This window comes from Lissotriton vulgaris, chromosome 5, assembly GCF_964263255.1.
Source record: "Lissotriton vulgaris chromosome 5, aLisVul1.2, whole genome shotgun sequence".
In the NCBI taxonomy this organism is placed as follows: domain Eukaryota; kingdom Metazoa; phylum Chordata; class Amphibia; order Caudata; family Salamandridae; genus Lissotriton; species Lissotriton vulgaris.
In genome coordinates this window covers 811,363,891-811,385,407 of record NC_141693.1, presented here as the reverse complement: position 1 = coordinate 811,385,407, position 21,517 = coordinate 811,363,891, and the positions used below count along the sequence as shown (strand labels likewise).

The following is a 21,517-nucleotide window of genomic DNA, read 5'->3' as shown; positions in this document are numbered from 1 at the left end:
CTCTGGTCTGGAGAGGACAGCAGTCATTAAAGATGATGCATACTTGGAGTTCATGCAATAAGAAATATCCCGCAAGATCAAGGGTTGCTGAAATAATTTTTATAATACTTAATAAGCCCTGAAGAAGTTCTAGTCGAATGAAACCCACGATACCTCAGTCACGATCCTCATGGTTTATGGCAAACAGTAAATATCTTATATAATCATACACATATTAGATACATAAAACATTCCTTTTTGTATTTAGTCACTGTTCATCACATCTGGGTTTTCCACTACGTGTGATGTCTCCTTCCTAAATGCAGAATCTCTGCCCTTTACCCTCTAACTCAGGGTGCAAAACTATGCCCTCATGGTTGAGAGACTGCACTCTGAGAAGGGATCTCCACTTATTGCCAATACACAGGGAATTGCATACAGGAAGTGGTGTACTGACCGGCACAGGTTTGATTGGTTCGCCTTCCACTCTACTGTTTTCACAGAGGTTGGTTACATTTCCTTTATGCTATTTAGGTCTCGCCTATGAGTTGGACCTTGTGAGGACTTCTGAAACCCACATATCTTCCAGTAACAGGGGCAGACAGCAGCATGCACTGAGCCCCGGGCATTTCGGAAAGGCAGTCTCAGGCACATACTTGGTAACACACAGCACGCTGGCAGCCTCGAGCCTGTAGCAATGCCTGAGCAGCACTCTGAACTAGCATATACTGCAACACGACTGGCACCGAGGTAGCTGATCGTGCTGCTTCTAAAAACAAATAATGTGTAATTAATATTAACTCACTCGGTTAGCTACAGCAAGCACTGTCAGTCTCACTTACTTGTGAGGCCAAAGGTCTAAGACTAGTTGGTTGCAGGAGAGACTCCCTGCTTGGTCCTGGGTTCCCGAACAATAATGGGGGCCTCCGGTTTCAACATGCATACAATTCTTTGCCTTGAACAAGATTTCTAGAATGGAGCGCTGGCACTGTTATGATAGGAAGAATAGGTGGGGAATGTGAGTTCTATGGTCGGAGAAAAACATTTTGTTTATTAATTTCCTCCTTGGTCTCTTTCAGTTCCATCTGGATAAAGGGCCAATTTGTACAAACCCTAAATGATCAAAATGATTTGAGATGTTTTTTTTTTTTTTTGGAAAACCTTTATTTGTAATTCAAAGTACACCGCTATTCAGCCGTACATCCCAGAGGCTAGGCAGCATTATAAAGCAACATGGAAGCATGCACAAAATAGTAAAAGGAGCAATCAGGTTTAATTTTATAGTTTATAAAAGTGAACTCAATGAACAAGGCGAAAACCGGAAAGGGACAAGGATAAAGGAGGAAAAGGGGGAGAAGAGGGGGAAGAAAGGGAGAAAGATGGCAAGGCAGAGGAGCTTAGAAGATCAGTAAGGCACATGTCCAGGGGGAGAGGCGGGAACTTCCGCATCATCAAATAACCATTTCAAATATGCACACATATGTAAGGGGAGCAAGAAACAGGATTACATCACGTGAAAACCTAGGTGGAGGGATTAGCTATGGTGAGAGACGAGTGTCCGGTTGGACTATCTCCGGGGGTACACAAAGGTCACCTCTATACGAATTCCAGGCACCCCAGACCAGCCCCCACATCTTGGGCTTACCCCGGGCTAAGTAGACAGTCTTCTCCCGGAGCATGCACCAGTCCATGTTGGTTTTCCAAAGACTCACAGTGGGGGGGGGAAGAGCACCCCATCTCTGGGCAATGTCCTTCTTGGCCACCATATTCCCCAGGGTGACCCAGCGGGTTTGAGCGTTATTGTAGTCGGTCGGACCCCACACATTCAGCAAGCAGCGTCGAGCCTCCGCAGGCAAATCCACACCAGTCACAACCCTCATAACCGCATGCACTCACTCCCAATAAGAGGCTATGGCATGGCACTCCCAAATGGTATGCATGAAAGTGGCCATCGCACCACAACCCCTTCTGCAAAGGCCGTCCTGGGAAAGCCCCATACGAATCAACCTGGGGCCAGTGACATACACCCTGTGGAGTACTTTCAGCTGAACCAAGCGCAGTCTGGCCGAAAAAGCTACCTCCTTAGGGGAGGAAACCGCCGACTGCCAGTCCTCGTCATCCATCTCAATCCCATCATTCATCCAGAGGTCTCGTACTTTCACCAGCAGGTCCATCCGAACATTAATACGTTTTTTGTAGGTCAGGGAGATGGCACTATCCTGCATATGGCCGTCCAGCACCCTGTCCTCCAGTGGGGATGACTCTGGACTTTTTCACCGACAGGCAAGGAGGACGTGAGGGCATGCCTCAACTGCACGTATCGAAAGTACTCCGTGGCCCCCAGTTGAAATTCCTCCTGTAGCACAGTAAACGATTTAATTTCCCCCCTGGCCATCACATCCGCCACTTTGGAGATACCGATGAGGTCCCACCGATCAAATCCTTTTGAGTGCCACAATTTCCCCAGCAAGTCAGAGTCGTAAAGGGGAGTAGCCATGGTGCGCCTATCCTTCCACCCCAGAGTCTTCGTAACCGCCCTCCACAAATGCACCGCGGTCCTGGTGGGACCAGTCAATTTCCGGTCCAGAGATCTAGAATACAGCGCTCTGTAGTACATCCCGTCGTTCATGAGCCAGCGATCCATGGCATATCCCGGATTGACCACCGGTCCGTAGAAGCCATGATTGATAGCCGCCAGTTGAGAAGCCCAGTAGTACCGGCGCTTGTCGGGCAGGGCAATGCCGCCGTCATACCACGGAATGGTCAGTTTGACCACGGCAATGCGCGGCCTTCCGTCCCACAAGAGGGTACGCTGCAAGCCCTCGACCTCTCTGAAGTATTTAGAAGGTACTGGGTCCTGCGTGTTTTGAAGCGCATACAAAAATCTCGGCAGGGACATCATTTTGAACAACGCCGCACGGCCCAACAAGGACAGCGGCAATCTTTTCCAACCCTTCACGTCGCGCCGAAGGCGTGCCAGAGGAGGGAGCAAGTTGTTTGCGTACCGTGCCCTGGCATCTGTTGAAATATAGATGCCCAGGTACTTGAAGCCCTGTTGCGAGACCTGTATTGCACAGCCCCTAGGGAGACGCGGAGTGTCCCCGTGGAGCACATACAGGTAGGTCTTGGACCAGTTAATAACCAGGCCCGAGTATCCACCAAAGGTACCCAGTACATCAAACACCACCATCAAAGACCGACAGGGGGAGGTGAGGTAAAGAAGAATATCGTCCGCGTATAGCGAAACGCGATCCTCAAACCCCGGTGACCATTTGATCCCATTAATATCAGGGTGAGTGCTGATCCAAGCAGCAAGTGGCTCCAGCGCAAGGGCAAAGAGGAGCGGTGATAACGGGCAGCCCTGTCTGGTACCCCTGCGCAAGGCAAAGGAAGCTGACATGCGGCCATTGGCCGTTATGTTGGCCATCTGGGAGGAATAGAGAAGCCGAACCCAACTGATGAAGTCAGGGCCGAACCCAAACTTAGACAGCACCGCCCAGAGGTAGTTCCATTCAAGCGAGTCAAACGCCATTGTCGCGTCCAGTGAAGCCAGGACTGTTGACTCGCAGAGCATGTGCGCCCGCGCCATGACAGCGTGGAGTCTTCTAAGATTAAGGGCCGTGTTACGGTGAGGTATGAAACCGGACTGGTCCGGGTGGACTAAGTCCGCGATCACGCCCACGAACCGATTGGCCAGCAACTTAGCCAGGATTTTGGGCTCGGCGTTCAGCAAAGAAATAGGGCGATACGACCTACAAAGGTCTCTAGGCTTCCCCTCCTTATGGATGACCACAATGGTAGCCAGGCGTTGATCCATTGGAAGTTCACCAGCGTCTCGGGCTTCCAAGAACATATTCCTCAGGGGCGCAGCGATAGTGTCCGCTTTGATTTTATACAGCTCCACCGGGAGGCCATTGGGACCCGGAGCTTTCCCGGAGCGCAAGGACCTTATTGCTAACGCCACCTCGTCAACCGTGATGCCCCGGTCCATGTCATCGCGCTCAGTATCAGACAGGCAAGGGAGCTCAATCCCCTCTAAGAAGGAGGTCGAGTCCGATTCAGTCAGAGCGGAGACTGATGTATAAACCGTCTCAAAGTAGTCGGCAAACGCCGCGGCAATAGCGGTGGGATCAGTAACAACCAGACCATCGTCACCCAGGATCTCAGGCACCACACGAGAAGCCAGCTCCTTCTTGTCCAGCCAGGCAAGGAGTTTGCCCGCCTTGTCTCCGGCGTCGTAAATCCTCCCTTGCTGTTCCCTGCCCATCGCCTTGGCCGCATCAGTGGCAGTGGCACTATATTCCGACTGCTTCAGGGAGAGAGCATGTAACAGTTCTGGTGTCGGTCCCAGCGCCAATTGGGAGTTCAGGTCTGAGATATCCGACTCCAACCGCACCATGTCTTCATCCCGTCGTCTGTGCACCTCAGCTAATAAGGAGAAAGCCTCTCCTCTAAGGACAGTCTTAAAGGCCTCCCAGAGGGAAAGGGCCGACGTTACCGTACCTGTATTCTCCGTGAAGTACAGATCGATAGCTTTAGCAAGGAGGTCTCGAGTCTTGGGGTTGCGGAGATACCAGGGATTGACCGGCGCCACCCTGGTCGCCGCCGCGATGCCAAAGTCAAAGGATACCCAAACTGGAGAGTGATCCGATATACCCTTGGCCATGAGGCGAGCCCCAGAGACGGTCTGTGCCTGAACCGCGGGTGTCAGGATGTAATCAATTCGGGAAAGACTACCGTGGGCCCCCGAATGGAAAGTGTACTGTCGTTGGGCGAGATGTAAAAGTCGCCAACAATCAATAAGGCCCATGGTGCTCATGAAGTCCGGGAGCCATGCTTGTGCGCTGCGTAGATCTCTGGACGGAAAACGATCCAAAGTGCCCGAAACCACAGAGTTAAGGTCCCCGCCCAGTATTAACAGCCCCTCCGGGAGGCCCAAAATGGCGCCTCCAAGATCCTGGAAGGTAGCCGCTTGCAACCCCGGGGGGACATAAACAGAAACCAAAACCAGGGTACGTCCCTCCCATCTGCTCACCACGGCAACATAGCGGCCCCTATCATCAACCACTGTGGACTCCACCTCCAGGGGAAGAGACATGCGCACCATTATCCCCACCCCTCGGGATCCCGTAGAGAACCCGGAATGGGCCACCATTTTGAACCCCTTTCTATTCAGAGCCTTACAAGTATTGCCAACGAGATGAGTTTCTTGCAGGAGAATAACATCGGGAACACAACGTTTAAACATTTGTAAAACAACACCACGTTTAATATGATCCCCCAACCCATTCACGTTCCAACTAAGTACATTCAAAGTCTTACCCCCCATCATCGAAGATGCCCCGTCCCAGCCATCCCCCCCAGAAAGCAGCCACCGAAACGGTGTAATCAAAACAGTAATAGCCTCGCCATAAGAAAAGTAGGAAAGGAAGAGCAAAAGAAGAACACACAACCCAACTGCCCCCCACCCTGCAACCCTGCATTAGACTAAAAGCCACCCCAACTAGCAGTGTGCCCGTCGCCCCGTATAAACTAACCTACAAAAAGCCCCCAGAGGAGAAAGGAGACAACCTATCACCCCCGTTACCCTCCAAAGTTGAAAAAAACAGGAAAAATAAAAAAGAAACAAAAGTCAATGAACGATGCCATCCGCATAGCCCCTCGCAGAAAGAAGACCAACATATTAAAGTTTATTCCTGGGAACCTGGGCCGCCTGACGCCCCTTCCGACAGATCCTCCGGAGTAGTCCGACGCTGAGGCAAAGTGTCTAGCCAGTCCCCTGCAGCATCTGGCAAGTCAAAAAACAGCGTTCGATCACCATGTTCTATTCGCAGTTTCGCTGGGTAGAGCATGGAGTACCTCAACCCCATCTCCCTCAGTCTTCGTTTCACTCCCATAAAACTTTGGCGGCGTTTCTGTACAGCCTGAGTGAAGTCGGGGAAGAAATTCACGTCAGCATTCTGAAACCGCAGCGGACCGCCACTTCTCGACGCTTGTAGGATTGCGTCTCGGTCCCTGTAGTTGAACAGTCTGGCAATGATGGGGCGCGGGGACGCACCCAACTTCGGCTGGCCACCAAGCAGTCTGTGAGCTCTCTCGACCGAAAAGAATTTACTCAGGCCTCCGGGCGCCAAGTGCTTCACCACCAGTTCCTCCACAAACAAATCCGCGGCATCCTCCTCCGCACCCTCCGGCACACCTGTAATTCGGACGTTCTGGCGCCGCGCCCGTCCCTCAAAATCATCGAGCCGGTGCTCAAGCATCAAATTAGCGGCCTTCAAGTCCCTTACCTCGGTCTGCACGTCCGACACATCAGTAAACAGGCTCGACGTCTTAATGTCGAGTGACTTGACCCTGTCGTTCGTCTTCCCGAGGTCGACCCTAATGAGGTTGAGCTCGATCGTGAGGGTATCAACCTTGCTAGACAGCACTTCATGTTGGCTGTGCATCTCGGCCTTGACGCCAGCAATGGCTCCCATCACATCCCGGAGGGTGGGTTCGGTATCTTCTGGGGACACGTCCCGTCTTTGGTATGGCCCGATGCACCCGGCGAACCTCTGGAGTGAGAGAATCGTTCAGGGATGGTGGACTGTGAGTGGAGGGGTTTCCTGCTAACCCTCGGAGGCTTCCCTTTGTCTGGATCCCCTCTGCCCGCCATGTTGGGCGACGGGGATCATACGATCCGAGAGGGGGCAAGCCAATAACACCACCTCCACTTGATCAAAACCAACAAGCCCCTCCACCGTCCCCAGGGAATAGCAAGCCTCCCGGGAGATCAGCAGGGCTGCCGGACCTCGCAAATCAGTTAGTCCCACTCGAAATGCCACCGCACAGAGGCTCCGACACCGCCCCAACAATGCCAGGCAGCTATGGCGTCGTCGTCACCAGGCTTCCCGACGGTGTAACTTGGTACAGGAAGCTCGGATCCTCAATCTGAAACCGGGCGCCGCATCAGCATCAACACCGCAACTGATTCCCACCGTCGTGGGACAGGGTAGTTGACAGGATCAATACGGAGGACCGGAGGGTCTTCGGAGCTCCGAGCTTACGCGGCCATCTTGGTTGTCCGCGAAGCTCCTCTGCCTGATTTGAGATTTTTAATGAATCACATGAAGCTCCATTTTTAAAGGTGGGTCTATTATAGTATGCAAAACAACAGGTCAACTCATTAGGCTTAGGCATGTATACTTAGAGCTGTATTATATTATTGCGGATTTTAAAAGCAAACCATGGCAGTGCATTGAAATCGATTAATAAGGAATGACACCGACCTGAATACTTATCCACATCAAAGTATAAGGTAAGATGGTAAAAACAGAAAGCAGGACTCCCTTAGAATTAGCTGAGGAACATAACCTGGATTCATGAATTTGATTTTGACACTAACTTGAGTATGCTTATGTCTACAGATACATCCTGTACTGTGATAAATAGGACTTAGAGAGAGGGAACTACAGTATTTTTGTGTTCTCATGAAACAATTGCTCATCTTTATTAAGTTGATAAAAAGGGCGAGCATTATGGACACCTTATTTGATTTAGAGAGTGTCATGGTAAGTGCTTATGTTGGCGCACATAACATTGGCTGCAGTGCACAGAGACCATACAATGCCACCCACAGAGGAAAAAAATTAGAGGGAACATTGATCCTAACCTCTCGGCCCCGGGTCAAGGGACATTGCCGAACTGTGAAGCATTTGCTGTTTTCTTCACGGAGAAGACTATTAAGGTAGAATCTGAACTACGCTCGGCCCATGATCACATCTTGAGCGGGCCGCTGATCACCCTTTGTCCCTCAGAGTCGTTCATCACTGAACTCTCACAGCCCTGGTGCCTCAAAAACAATGCATCCTGGAATCTGTTCCAAACCGTGGATGAATAACCTATACACAAAATGCTGGTGACCTTGAAACCTTCCAATCATTAAAATTACCCCTAGCCATCGAACTTGTTCCCGGAAGTGAGATCCGCCTTACTAACTCTTTGGACGACAATTGTCAATGCTTCTCTCGTGCAAGGGGCTATTCCGGATTGCCTTAAAGCAGGTCAAGTCACCCAGATCCTAAAGAAACCAAATGCGGATCACACAGACCTTCTTACCTTTCGCCTAATCACTAACATCCCCACCTTGGCAAAATTCTTGGAGAAATGTGGGCTTGCCCAACTTTGCCATCACATTGACCATTTCCAACTCCTGGATCAATGCCAATCTGGTTTTCGCCCAGGTCATAGTACAGAGTCGGCGCTAATGCACATTGTTGATGATGCGCTTAGAATGCTGGATCACACTAAGTCGTGCTTACTGATCCTTCTGGACCTTTCGTCAGCATTTGATACTGTCAAACATGATCACCTAATTGACCTCCTAGAGCACAGGATGGGGCTGTCTGGGCCGGTATTAAGCTGGTTCTAATCCTTCCTTCAGAACAGATCCCAAAGCTTCAAGGTGAACCAATCCTTGTCCCACTCTACTCCAGTCACCTTGGGGGTGCCACAAGGGTCTGCATTGTCCCCCACGCTCTTTAACCTGTTTATAGAGCCTCTGACAGAAATCTTAAAATCATCCAGCATTCGCTATCATATATATACGGACAATACCCAACTATACCTGAAGATCGCCTCTCCCGAAGACATCCAGTCCCTCAATTCAGTCCTGCTGGAAACACAAAGATGGCTGACATGCAATCACTTGAAGCTGAATGCTCTTAAATCGGAATTCCTACTGATCTCACCCTACAACCAATCCCTCGTCATGGAGCAATGGTTGAATCAGCTGACTGCCCTTAACTGAAGAGCGCACCCGGTAGATTCAGCATCATCTCAGGGCATCATTCTAGACAAAAGCCTGAACATGCAGAAGCACATCAGTTCACTCACCAAAGGAGCACATTTCCAATTCAGCTTACTTAGGAAGCTCAAACCCTTCCTCCCTGCTCATGACCTAAAGCTTGCAGTTCAAGCATTGGTGATCTCAAAGCTGGACTATGGTAGTGCAACACTTTGTTGACTGCCCAGAGTTAGGACAGCTCCTCTTAGGGCTACCCTCAACTCCACTGCGAGGCTCTTAACTGGCACTAAAAAATACCACCACATCTCCCCGGACTAGCGGGAGCTGAATTGGCTACCATATGAAGCTCGGATACAGCTAAAAATTGCATGCATGGCTCACAAAGCTATCCACTTTAAGACACTGTTGTACCTTGTGCAAAAACTGGAACTATCCTGTGGTTTTAGAGCCTCCAGAAGCGCCAGCTCCCTTTTACTTTAACCTAAAAAAACTTTTTTTAAAGACCTAAAACCGAGCACTCTCAGGGACGGCTCAGAGGATCTGGAACTCCCTTTCCCCTGAAGTCAGGGTGAACCTGTCTACTGTCTTCTTCAAAAAAGAAGTCAAAGGACTACTGATGAAGACATTTCTGCCTTAGACTGGCACCTTCCTCTGATTTGGGGTTCATACGCGTTGTTCTGTTCCCCAACCACCTGTTAATCAGTTGGCAGGACAATTCTAGACTGTGATCTTTTTTCACCCTTGTTGTTTATGAAGTTCGCGCTATATAAAACTTTCAAAATAAATAAGTAAATCCAATTCCATGCATTATCAGTCAGATGTTATGCTATGTTATGGAGGATTTATACTGTGCACAAATACTCAAGAGTGTCCTGGCGAGATGAAAGTACAGAGGTTCATTGTGGATTGAACAATATTTGATGGGTTAAATAACACTACCAGACCGCGTTGTCATTTCTAACGCACTAATTCATTCATTAATCCATCCATATAAACACTCTTCAACATACCTATTCATCCTTCCTTGCACTCACCCATTCATGCCGTCACCTATCCAGGCACTCACCCATTCATTCATCCACTCACTCTTCCATGAATTCTTACAACTATTGATTCATACTTTGACCCACACGACCACAAACATAAACATGACAATTATTGTAGAAGCATTCTAAATTCTAAAACAAGCATGAACAAAGACAATAGCTTTCATGTTCACACTCAAGTGCAGAAAAAAAGCAATACAAAGCAACTACTACAGTGCAAAGCAATTAAAAAATAGGATTGCTTTGTGTATACAATGCATCATTGGGGTACAGAATTAAATGTATGATGAAAGAGTGTATTTTTCAGATGTAAAATAGTTCCAAATGCATTCCGGTGGGGTTATGATGATACATAAAAACAGCCAATAGAAATAAGCATTGACAGAGCCAATAGGTTTCGCCAGTGTGAGATCTACTGGTGTTGTCAATGTTTATTAGATCCGTTGCACAGCAGAGCAGACTGAAGTGCAATATGGCTTAAAGTAAATAAACTCTAAAAAAGAAAAGTGAGGAACATGGAGCTCGGTGAAGTTCCAGTGCCCCCAAATAATGAATAAATCAAAATGAAGGGTCACTGTTCCTAAGAGAAGACAGAGGGGGGCGTTTTAGAGAGACATGAGGGGAAGTCAAGGTGACTTTTACTTGGTAGGTGCTCTCACACATCCCACGGGATGTCATGCTTTATCATATGGTGGTGCTCCTCCTTGGGTCGGCGCTGCAATGTCCTACGAGTCCCCCGATGGGTTGCTCTGGCGGAGTTCTTTTTGTTATTACTCCATATGATGAGTGCGAGGTAGGGCTCGTGGACTAATGAGTGAATTCAAAAAGGGCTAGAGGTTATCTGTGTTAATCAGATTTAATAAGAGAGTTCCCTCTGTCATTGTTAAAATAATAAAAGGGTTGTGGCTATGCAAATGTGTGAGTGAGATAGACTAGGACGACATGTTTCGCGCTTTTAATGGTCTCAGAAGGAGATCCCTAGTTCTTCATCTGGACCAAAGAAAAGGTTAGTCAAAGTATTCATGTATTTGAGATGGCCTCCTCAAATGAAGTAGTGCCACTAGTGGGACCCTGGTCGTGGTCCAATCTAAAGCGAGAAGAGGGAGAGGGGAAGAGGGTACAGACAGACAGTACATAGAATATAGTTAGTCATGTCTCTGGTGTATAAATCTTAATACACCCAGATGGCCCCTGGTGGGTGGACCATATTAATATCTCTGGCCTCAAGCTTGTAGGCCATATGATGTCTTGGAGATGTCTGAGCAAGTGAAGCCATAGTTTAAAAGAAGCATTTACAATGCAACGGTTTTGCCTTTGGAAAAGTTAGAGCTATTGGCAATGTAAATGACAATGCCATTTATTTATCTGTTTTCAAAACCAACACATAAATACAAATTATGTAATTTACAATGCCAATAGCTCAAACTTTTCCAAAGGCGAAACCGTTGCATTGTAAATGCTTGTTTTTACTATGGCCATTGTCTCTTACGCCTGCATGCGCTATACAGTAATACCCCAGCTTGTACACAGATGCCCACCTGAGACACTGACACATGCCCTCAATACTATGTGAACAATACATCCGGCTACAACGCACCCATTGTCCATCTTATGTAGCTATACATAACATGTCCCTGCGTGCTAATACCTATATGGCGATGTTCTACTTGGTAACTATTGCATAGTTGCAATAAGGTTCATCTAGCATCACAAAAATGTTCGACCTTGAACGTAACAACAGAACGTTAAACTGGATGACATTTTGTGCCACAGCAAGGGAATATAAAACGAACGTCAAATCTTACAAATGACACTAAAGAGGTAGAGCGTGTACACCGGAACTGTCTACTAACCCGGCTGCTCCAGACGCTCAGCTGGCTGCTGGAGATCACGGCAAAGAGCGCGCGCTGCGGGTTGGGCTGCAGCTGGAAAGGCTGCTCCATGCTCCTTAGCGGGCACAGGAGCCGCTTGGGCCACCCGCTCAAGAAGTACATGTCGCTTCTGCGGGCTGGCGGTTCCAGTCCCCGAGTCCAGCGCACTAGTCCCTTGCCGCCACCTCTTCCACGGTGCGGACCTTTTCTCTCCGTTAGGAGTCGGCAGTGGGCTCCAGTTGTGCCTCCACCCCAGGTACTCCCCGGCTAGCTTTTCTGACGCCGCTCCAGCCGCCCGTGGCCCGCTGAGCCGCCGCCATCTCCTGCATTCCATGCAGTCCAGCGGCAGCCATGGGGGCGGGGCCTGTGACACCAGACACCGGGGCGACACGGAGCCCCACCTCCGGCGGCCATCTTAAGACTGTTTTAGCAATCATAACATAGGCCACTTGTAGGAAACGACAGTACATAGAAGAAAGCGTATTGTTATTATTTGTCATATGTCGCAATACATGTTTATACTTGTGTTTGAGTACAAATACAAACTACAAATACAAACTACATTTTGGTGAATTTTTAAACTTCTCGACCCATTTACACTTTCCGCTGACTTCCGCTGACAGCATCGAACACGGACAGTGGGCGGGCGGGAGAGAGACGACCAAAAAAAACAAGGGAGAGAGGGAGGGCGAGGACAGGGGAATGAATGGACGGGGGTGGGATGGGAGTGCATGTAGGGATTCGGGGGCGTGTTTTTCGTGCTCTCCCCTTCCCATTGGCTGGAAGGTAAAATTCCAGCCAATGGGAAGAGGAGAGGGCGGTACTTAAAAAAAGACACGGAAACGCCCCCGAATCGCGTTTTCGCGGGGAAAGCGTGATTGACCGCCAATCTCTTCCAATGGCTAGCCTCCATTTATGGAACTAGCCAATGGAAGAAGGGGCGGATTCAAGTCCCCCATACTGTAAACAGAAGTTTTCGCCTGGGCGGAGCACTGCTTCGCAGTGCTACAGCCAGGTCGAAACCTAAACAGTGGTGAGAAAATCGAAATTCATAAACAGGTATGGGGTGAGAAAGAAAGCACCCCAACACGTTACCACAATTAGTCATCGGTTAAGTTTATTGTGGTGATTAGTACACTTTAACTTTGTTTTATGGCATATACTAGCGTATTTTTTAAAGAAAGTATTGAGAAAAGTATCAGAAGAAGTGTATAGTATTAACAATTAAAGCAGGCTCTGAATTTGTTTTAAAGTCAAGCGTTATTGGTATATTTCCAATAATGGCAACACCTTTGTTAAAAGGTGATTTGTGCCTCGAGGGAAGGGGAGAGAGAAGAAAGGGGAGGGACCTCCTACCTATGGGACATAGAGAGTAGTCCCATGAGTCATATGAGAGGGTGCATTCCGTAACGATCTGTATTAGAAAATAGCACCATTACCAGTCTGCCCAACTCGGAGTGTAAAGAGCTTGCATTGTAAAAGCCAGAAAGGTACTCACTGTTGTGGCGGAAGGCACAAGGTGCTGTACCTGTAAGACCTGTTGTGTGTTTGTAGATGGGAGCGTGCAGAATGCCCGCAGGTACTGTAGTGCTCAGCTTCAGGAAATGGTTTGGGAGTCACCGGAAGCGGGGCTGCGGTTGTGCTGTGTGTGTCCACCTTCTTGGAACGGTGCATGACTGTCGAAAATGGCAAGCCTGTGTGTGTTGTCAGCGGGGGCCATCTTGGAATAGTTGAGAAGACCATCACAGACAACTTTCTGACCACGTAGAATGCCAGAAACTCCTGGACAACTTGCAACCAGGTTTCCAAAACAACCACAGTACCAAAACAACCCTCATCGCTGCCACAGACGACAACGGGAAACCTTCCTGCACAAAAACAATCACAAGAGGCTTATTCCTCTTTCTATGTTTGATGCAGAATGCAGCACACATAGAAAAAGGAAAACGAGGAGAAAAAATATATTTTTCCTTGTTGTGCCTCCCTTACGCCTCCCCTGGGGAGGCGTAAGTTTTTGTTGCTGCCTCAGAGTTATGATTTCTCGTGAATCTGAAGTAGTGTCAAAAAGCCATGGATGTTGCTGGAAATGCTACCGGCTACACCCATTGCACGCCCCTTTAATGCAGAAAACTGATTAAAGGGAACAATATTTACAAGGCAGCATTAGGCCAAGAAAAGTGGCATAGTGCTGCCTCGTAAATATGGGGCAGGCTCCTGCACCTTGGAACGCCCCAAAAAATAACGTTCTGGCTGCGCAAGGGTTCTCATAAATGAGGCCCACTGTATTTGTGTGTGACTCCACAAGGCGGCCTGCAGTGGAAGCCAGGCAAGGACGTATGCGCACATATTTATGAAGGCATTGTAAAAAAACAAGGTCAAAAGCATCTTTCCTCCATGCAACCCATACCACCTATATGCCAACTCCACTTCATCCATAACCTACGAAGATCAAAACCTCATAGGATGTCTCGCCTAAGCGGCAAAAATTCTAACATTGCTTTTATCAGATGACCGAACTTGTCCAAACAATGCATGTTTAGAGGTAAAGCAACAAGAAGGTAGACTAGTTTATTTAAAATTGTTTTAAGGTACTTCGATGTTAGACCTGCTGGATTAGCGCTTGGCAGATATCGTAGATGTATACATAAAATATCTGTGTTGCCTGCCGTGTTGAGCAAAGCTGCATAATTCTAGGAGAGCAGGCTGGATTTACAGTATATTTCCATTTGGCAATTTTTGGTTGTTTTGCTAATTAATTTATAACTATTTTTGCTTGTGTCTGGCCCGGAGTAAAGCAGTTGGTCGGGCAGCCTTTTAACTTGATTTGCTGCAGCTGTAGCGCACCACTCACAGTCAAAAACAGCCAGGTTTCCCTTTAATATAATATTGTCGTTATGTGGGATCTTCTGTGCCCTTTTAACCCTAAGAGGAACGCCAGAACCAAAAGTCCTACCGACCGTGCTTTCTGAAATCACGACGACGGTGCGGTGTGGGACCAGCCTGTCCCGGCCCCCTAGAAATGTTTATCATCCTGGGACAATTTAGTTAAATATTACATTGAGCCTTGTGACAAATGAACGTATCTAAACAGAAAGGAACACAACCTGTGCTCGGTAGCTGGAACTGGAAGAGATACGGGATTCGTACCGTACTGGAGACGAGTCACTTTTAGGACATGACTCATATGGTTTAGTTTTGAAAACCTAACTTTGGTCCACGTCCACCCGGTCTGACCTTTGGACAACATGTTTTTTTTACTTTTATTATTATTATTGCTGTGACCTCAGCACAGTCACCAGAGCCCTGTGTAAAGTCCACCCGACTGAGATTATAGAAGCCGCGCGCTCACAGCGGGAGCCTCCTCTCTCCTCACTGTGCCTTCTTGTGCCAGAAGAACCTATCAGTGCTTGACTGACTCCAACATGGCGCTGATCACCAGAGTAGCGGTGCTGTGCCTAGCGCTCTGCCTTGGGAGCTGCACAGAGGACGCCTCACCAAGCCCCCCGACTGAAGAGACCTCCACTGATGACTGGGGCCTTGGAACCGTTCGAGGCGGGTTCGAGGCGGTCAACGGGTATTTTGACTCTTTCCTGGAGCTGCTGGGTGGGAGAAATGGTGTCTGCCAATACCGGTGCAGATATGGTGAGTCCCTTTCTATGTCATATGGGTCAATGTACACGATTGAGAAACAGCTACACCGTTTACTTTGCTTAGAAGGTAGAAGTGTGCTCTATGGTGGGGACAAAGCAGTGCACCTGCCTCTATCTCCCTGTGTCTTAAAATGCATGGCTCCCTCGAGTACACTTGAGGTGACAAGGTGTGCAAGTACAAAGGATGTGACACGGTGTGCAGATACACATGAGGTGACACGGAGTGCAAAGTAAGGATGGACTGGGATGTGGTCTTGAGTGGACGAGATTAGTTCAAGCCTTTCATCCATCAGTTTTTGCATACTTCATGTACATTATGCAGCTGCTCTACTGAGAAGAGCCTCTACTCTTTGATTCAACGTATAGTAATCATACTTAAAACACTAAACTGGCCGATGAGAAATATAGGAACACTGCTGAGAAGGGCTACGTCTGCCTAACTGTAAGTGTAGTAGTAAAGCGAGTCAGTGACATTCCTCAATAGCAGTTCTGCACAGAAGTGCTTAAATAATTTAGCAGAACTACTGGGGAGTGGGGGAATACCCAGCAGCCCGGCTGTAAAGTACAGAACAGAAGCCTTAAACGTGTCACATCTTTGATGCACAGTGTCAGGAAGGGCTGAGAATCTACCCTTAAAATGATAGCGACATTTCTCAGGAATGCCTTTCCCCTCTGATGAAAATATGGCGCTTCTGCTCAGAAGTGGCCTTTTCCATGAAAGTAGAGCCGACTTGCTGGCAGTGTCCGATACTCCCTAGTGTACATATAACATCCCTTCTTATAACGACCATTTTGTTAAAAGTATCACAGATATGTTATAGTGCTGGTACTGTGAGGGCTATTATCAATGTACAGAGGCTCTGTGTGAGAGTGTGGGCACTTCTCTAGTAAACCTGTAGCAGCCCATCTAGTTCTGTAAAAAAAACCTGTAGCAGCCCTGGTTGGAAGTATCAATGATGCGCCACTAAAAGCACGGGTATATCTTTTTTTCAAAAATACTCAATTTTAATGTAATCAAAAGTCAAAAGGGTACATTCAGAAACAATGAAACACCATGATGGAGGAAACATACAATAACCTACAAATCATGAGTGTGTACATCTATTCCAAATGCATATATCAAGGGAAAATGAATCTAAAACAATAGGAAACAATTCCGCAAAAGCAATGAATGCTGAGGAAGTAGATGCAATAGACTATAGAAGGTTCTTTTATGTTTCTTCCATCATGGTGTTTTATTGTTTCTGAATGCACCCTTTTGACTACATTAAAATTGTGTATTTTTGAAAACAGGATATACCCGTGTCTCTTAGAGTTTCTAGATGAATATTCTAGATACAAATACTTGTACTGGTGTTTAGATTTATTCCAGGTTGAACTACTAAGTAGAGTTCAACACCCAAATAACGAGTCATAATTAATATTTGATTGAAATTTATAAATGAAATCCCTTGTAGGCATCATCACTCATTACTAATTTCTTCGCCCAGGCCTCCAAGGGTATATTGGGTCTCCCACTGGTTGCAGTGGTAAGGTTATCCCATGACAAGTACAGAAGCCAAGACGGAATGCGAGTAACCCATCCCAACTGAAGATATGACAGTCCACATTGTCACTTGTAGTGCCAGTGTGCCTCTCAATATGGCGGTGCAGCTTAGAAGTGCCAAGACAAGAGGCATAAACAGCACCACCTTCCTGCACGCACGACTGCTCTGGTGCCCCCGCAGAAGAACTGCTGAGCCGGAAGCCTGGAGGGCAGCGCATGTGCCAATCACTATTTCAGACCCTGGTCTTTTCAGAAGGGGGAATTCTGGCGTATGACTGATTGTCTCAAGTTCACAGCACAAGTGTGCCAGAGCATGGATTCAGGACAGCAGCTTCGGGATACCTAATGCCCAGGTCTTGGGTCTGAATTTCAAAATGTCAATAAAGGTTCTGATCTCTGGTGATTGAACTTCATTGGGTTGCTGGTGTCTGGTGATGGGTCAGTGAACTCTGTGAAATTACATGTGATCCCCGTCCAATAAATGTCTCAGAACTCCACTCCTGACTCTAGTCTCCAATCACAGTTTGGCAGACTGTTGTTGGCGGTTTCAACAGAAAGGCCAAAGAGTTGATGAGTATTGAGTAATAATTATTTTCTTTGCTCTCTGGGATCTCTGAAGTTCCAGAGGTGTAATGCAGGAGCTGGCGCTATTGATGCCTGTGCTTTCCAAAGCTAACTAATATGCTATGCCTAGAACCACTGACAGGAAAACAGCGCCTGCGTGCCTCTCACGTCTGTCCACCTCAGCACCACCCCAACTCTGTGTTCACTGGACGTGGGGAGAGATGATTCTCTGCCCAGAACTCTCTCTGGAACCAAGATCCCTCAGATGTCAGCACTGTCCTCGTCTATGCACAGCTGCGCCAAGCCCAGTAGAGCTGTTACTTCGCTACTCGCTTGCAATACATTATTCTCCTGCATAATACTTTGTTTTGCGTTAATTTAGTTGCAAACAAGAGAAGAACAACTCTTGCAATTTAGTTAGTCTCGCCAGATTTACCTTCAAAAATGAAGTTACGCCATTGGTGCCATATATCAAAGCACGCGCTGCAAAAAATCCTTTTTTTTACCATACACTATTCTGTCATGGAATGAAGGTTCCAGGATTGATTGCAACAGGATCAAGGGTCCAATATGGACAACACTGTATTTCTTAGACAACATATTTATTTAGAAGTGGTGCATTTAGATTTAGCATCACTCTGTGCAAATCTGCACTGTACCTCTTCTTTTGGAAGTATGCACTCAAACTTAACCCTACGGACTCAACATTTTGTCATACGCAGACGACACTCAACTCATCCTCTCCTTAACCAACGAACCGAACACCACCAGACACAACTTTCGAGAAGGGATGTAAGCCGTCGCCAAATGGATGAAAAACAGCTGCCTACAACTAAACACCAACAAGACGGAAGTACTCATCATGGGCCCAAACCCCGACCTGGTGGCCCCCTTCCCTTTGAAACACGCCCACCCCCCCACGGACCACGCACGCAACCTGGGATTCATCCTGGACTCCGAGCTAAAAATGGACCGCCAGATCAACTCAGTCTCGTCCTCCTGCTTCCACACCCTCTGCCTCCTAAGTAAGACCTTCAAATGGATCCCCCTTGAACACAGAAAGACAGTCACTCACGCCCTGATCACCAGCAGACTCGACTACGGCAGCGCACTCTACGCCGGAATAAACAAAAACCTCACCGCAAGCTACAGAACATCCAGAACGCCGCCGCAAGACTGGCCCTCAACCTGCCAAAACACTGCCACATCTCCCAGCACCTGGGCACACTCCACTGGCTCCCCATCGAGGCAAGAGTCACCTTCAAGATGCTCACCCACGCACACAAGGCCCTCCACGACACCGGACCAGCAAACCTGAACAGCTGACTGAAATTCTATGCACCCCAACGGATCCTACAGTCAGCCCCGCCCTTCTACGCAGTGGTCCCACGCACCAGAAAAACCAGATCGGGAGGCCGCTCCTTCTCCTTCCTCGCGGCCAAGGCCTGGAATGCCCTTCCACTCCACCTCAGACAGACAACATCGCTTCCCATCTTCGTAAAAGACCTCAAGACCTGGCTCTTCGATGGGCACCCTCCTTAATGGACTGGAATCTGCACCCCCCCCCCCCCAACTCCAGCACCTTCAGACCCTTATGGGTGAGTAGTCGCGCTTAACAAATGCTTGATTGATTGATTGATTGTTTGATTGATATGTGTTTTCTGAAGCACACATTCTCCTGTTGTAGCGTTTAACAGACGTTTATAGTTACCCAACTCACTGGTACTCATTTTATCAACCTTGGAAGGATGAAAGTCTGTGTGGACCCACCGGGAAGCAAACCTTTGGCCATCATGTCAAACTCAGATTCCTTGCATGAATGGATTAGCCCCTGGACCACTAGACCCTGCACTTAAAGTGGCATTTTGTCTGTTGATGGAACCTTACTCCAAATGAGCTCATGATGAGTTAGCAAAACAACCAAAGTTACTACATGAGTATGGGAGGGTGAGGGTTCCAAGTAGGATTCATCACATAAAGAAAACCCCTCTTATTGCCTAATGAATACGGACATGTTCTCTTTGTCATAGACATATTCAATACATTGACATACTTAATTCCAGATGTTTGGATGGGAATGTTTCCTACATGATGTAAAATCATATTACTCCACCCTGATTGCCTGACTGCTAGTATCTGGTACTGTGGGTTTTGATTTTAGCCCCAGCCTCATGCTAATCTAGTGTGTGCTTGAAGGCCTAGGTGTGTCACTTGACAGGAGTGAGGTGCTGGATCATCAATCTTTTGACCTGGAGAGGCGGATCAAGTGTGCTCTCTTTTGACGTGGAGTGGATTAACGTCTCTGTCATATGTAGAGCAATGGTGACAGCTTCCCATGTTTTATGAATCGGTAGTTGTGACCAGATCTTTTTTATCTGTGTCACTGGAGTTACTTGCCCACTCATGTAATGTTCTGCTTCTCTGCACGTACCAGATCCTAGCACTAACATATTTAGTGTATATTATGCATATGTGGGTCATACATCATGAGTATGAGCAAACTAAAATAATGGAAACTAGCTGATTCCATCGATGAAGCCCCTGGCCTTTTCATATGCCCTTAATGGAGGTGAACTTGTTTTCCCAGAGAGTGTGAGTGTATTTCTGACATCCTACAGCTGGAGGGAGGAGGCCTAGACACTGAAGTAGGAAAAGAGGAGAAAGGGCTACCTTTAAAATTGTTATTAGATTCTTTTGCTGAGAGGGGCTGCTGATTAGTCTTCCAGAGCACTGCCATTTGATAGATGGTGAAGGATGGAGCTATATTCTCTGTTGTTTTTAGTGGAAAGGGTGCTTAAGGTGAGGTCAACCTTTTGTCCCGTTCCAGATAACAGTTTAATATGACAGTGGATAGCCTCTGCAGAAAACTTACATCTCTTTGTGCCTCTATCCTGGTTACTCTAGGCTTAACCCCTGTTGTCAGGAGCATCACAATTCCAGTTCCCAGTTCTCTTTGACTAAGGAAGGGAGGGCCACCCCGGAGGACTAAGAGGACCTTTATGCAACAAAAGCAGGTCTCTGCCTTATAGCCAGTTTCACATAGGTGGGAAGACATCATCTGGAAGGAAGAAGTTGTCCCATTGACCTGAAATGCCTGGAGTCTATCTTGTTTGCTAAAAGACAGAAGGTGCATGTCAACTCTGCAGCAGGTGTGATTGTCTAAGGCAAGGTAGAAGCAGCTGGCCCTGGAGCTTGAGGGTACATCTACCAAGGAAGGCAAAGAAATGACTGCTGACACATTGTGAAGTTGTGTCCGAGCGGACTTTGCAGCTGTCACATCCCGAAGTTATGTGCCATCGGTTTGGGCCACTGTGACTTTGGACTGCATCTGAACGAACTGTGTGGATAGCTCAGCAATGTGAGCAACGGGGGGGGGGTGGGGGGGGGGGGGGTCACAGTCGCTGATGTAGAGTGCCACAAGGTGGCCCCATAACCTTGCAAACCACCATCCCTACTCACTCGAACCCCAGAAGTGGGCTTGCAACCAGCTGGAGACCTGAGAAAATGCCTGAGACAGCATGCCTTCCCAGACTATAGTTGGTGGCCTCTGCTAACTGACTTCAGATTTCTTAAGTACTAACAGTGAGCTTGTCGCCTCTTGGAAGAGGGAGAGAAAGGTAGACATGCACTGAGGGTCCCTGCCTGGGCCGAAGTACAAACAAAAATGTGTGGTGATGAAATAAGGAAAACTGGGACAAATATTTGAGAGAATGAAATCAATTAAGGGGATAGCACTAGACTTGTGCCTAAGACCTGCCCAGGGCAGAACTCCCACCTGGGTGAAGGGAGAGAGTGAGGGAATTAAGGGTGGGGTGTCTACCAACTGAAGGTACATTTGCACCACTATGGTGAAACATTTGAATCTGTGGCATGTAGTGTGTAGTATTAAGGTTTCTGTGTGTATTAAATTACTTTCTTTTAACAAACACAAGCATTGGCTTGGACAATCCGTTATTGAGTTGCTGTGTGATTGTTGATTTCTCAGCTTGAAAATCTGCACTCTACCTCTCTGAGAAGCCTGTGACTACTCGCCATCACTACCACTGAGAGTCAAGCGATGAAGGGATTGTACT

The 21,517-nt window shown here is 47.7% G+C and overlaps 1 protein-coding gene across 2 annotated transcripts in view; it reads left to right on the top strand.

Moving 5' to 3' along the window:
• Positions 1-14,783: 14,783 nt before the first annotated feature.
• PLA2G12B (phospholipase A2 group XIIB) overlaps positions 14,784-21,517 on the top strand; it is a 170,242-nt gene continuing 163,508 nt past the window's right edge. Inside the window, exon 1 of one of the 2 annotated variants that reach the window (XM_086922284.1) lies at positions 14,784-15,326. In XM_086922284.1, coding sequence (XP_086778410.1) covers positions 15,107-15,326 — 220 coding nt within the window. In that variant the 5' untranslated portion in view covers positions 14,784-15,106. The remainder of the gene's footprint in view (positions 15,327-21,517) is intronic. The other variant, XM_086922285.1, reaches the window with a different exon arrangement.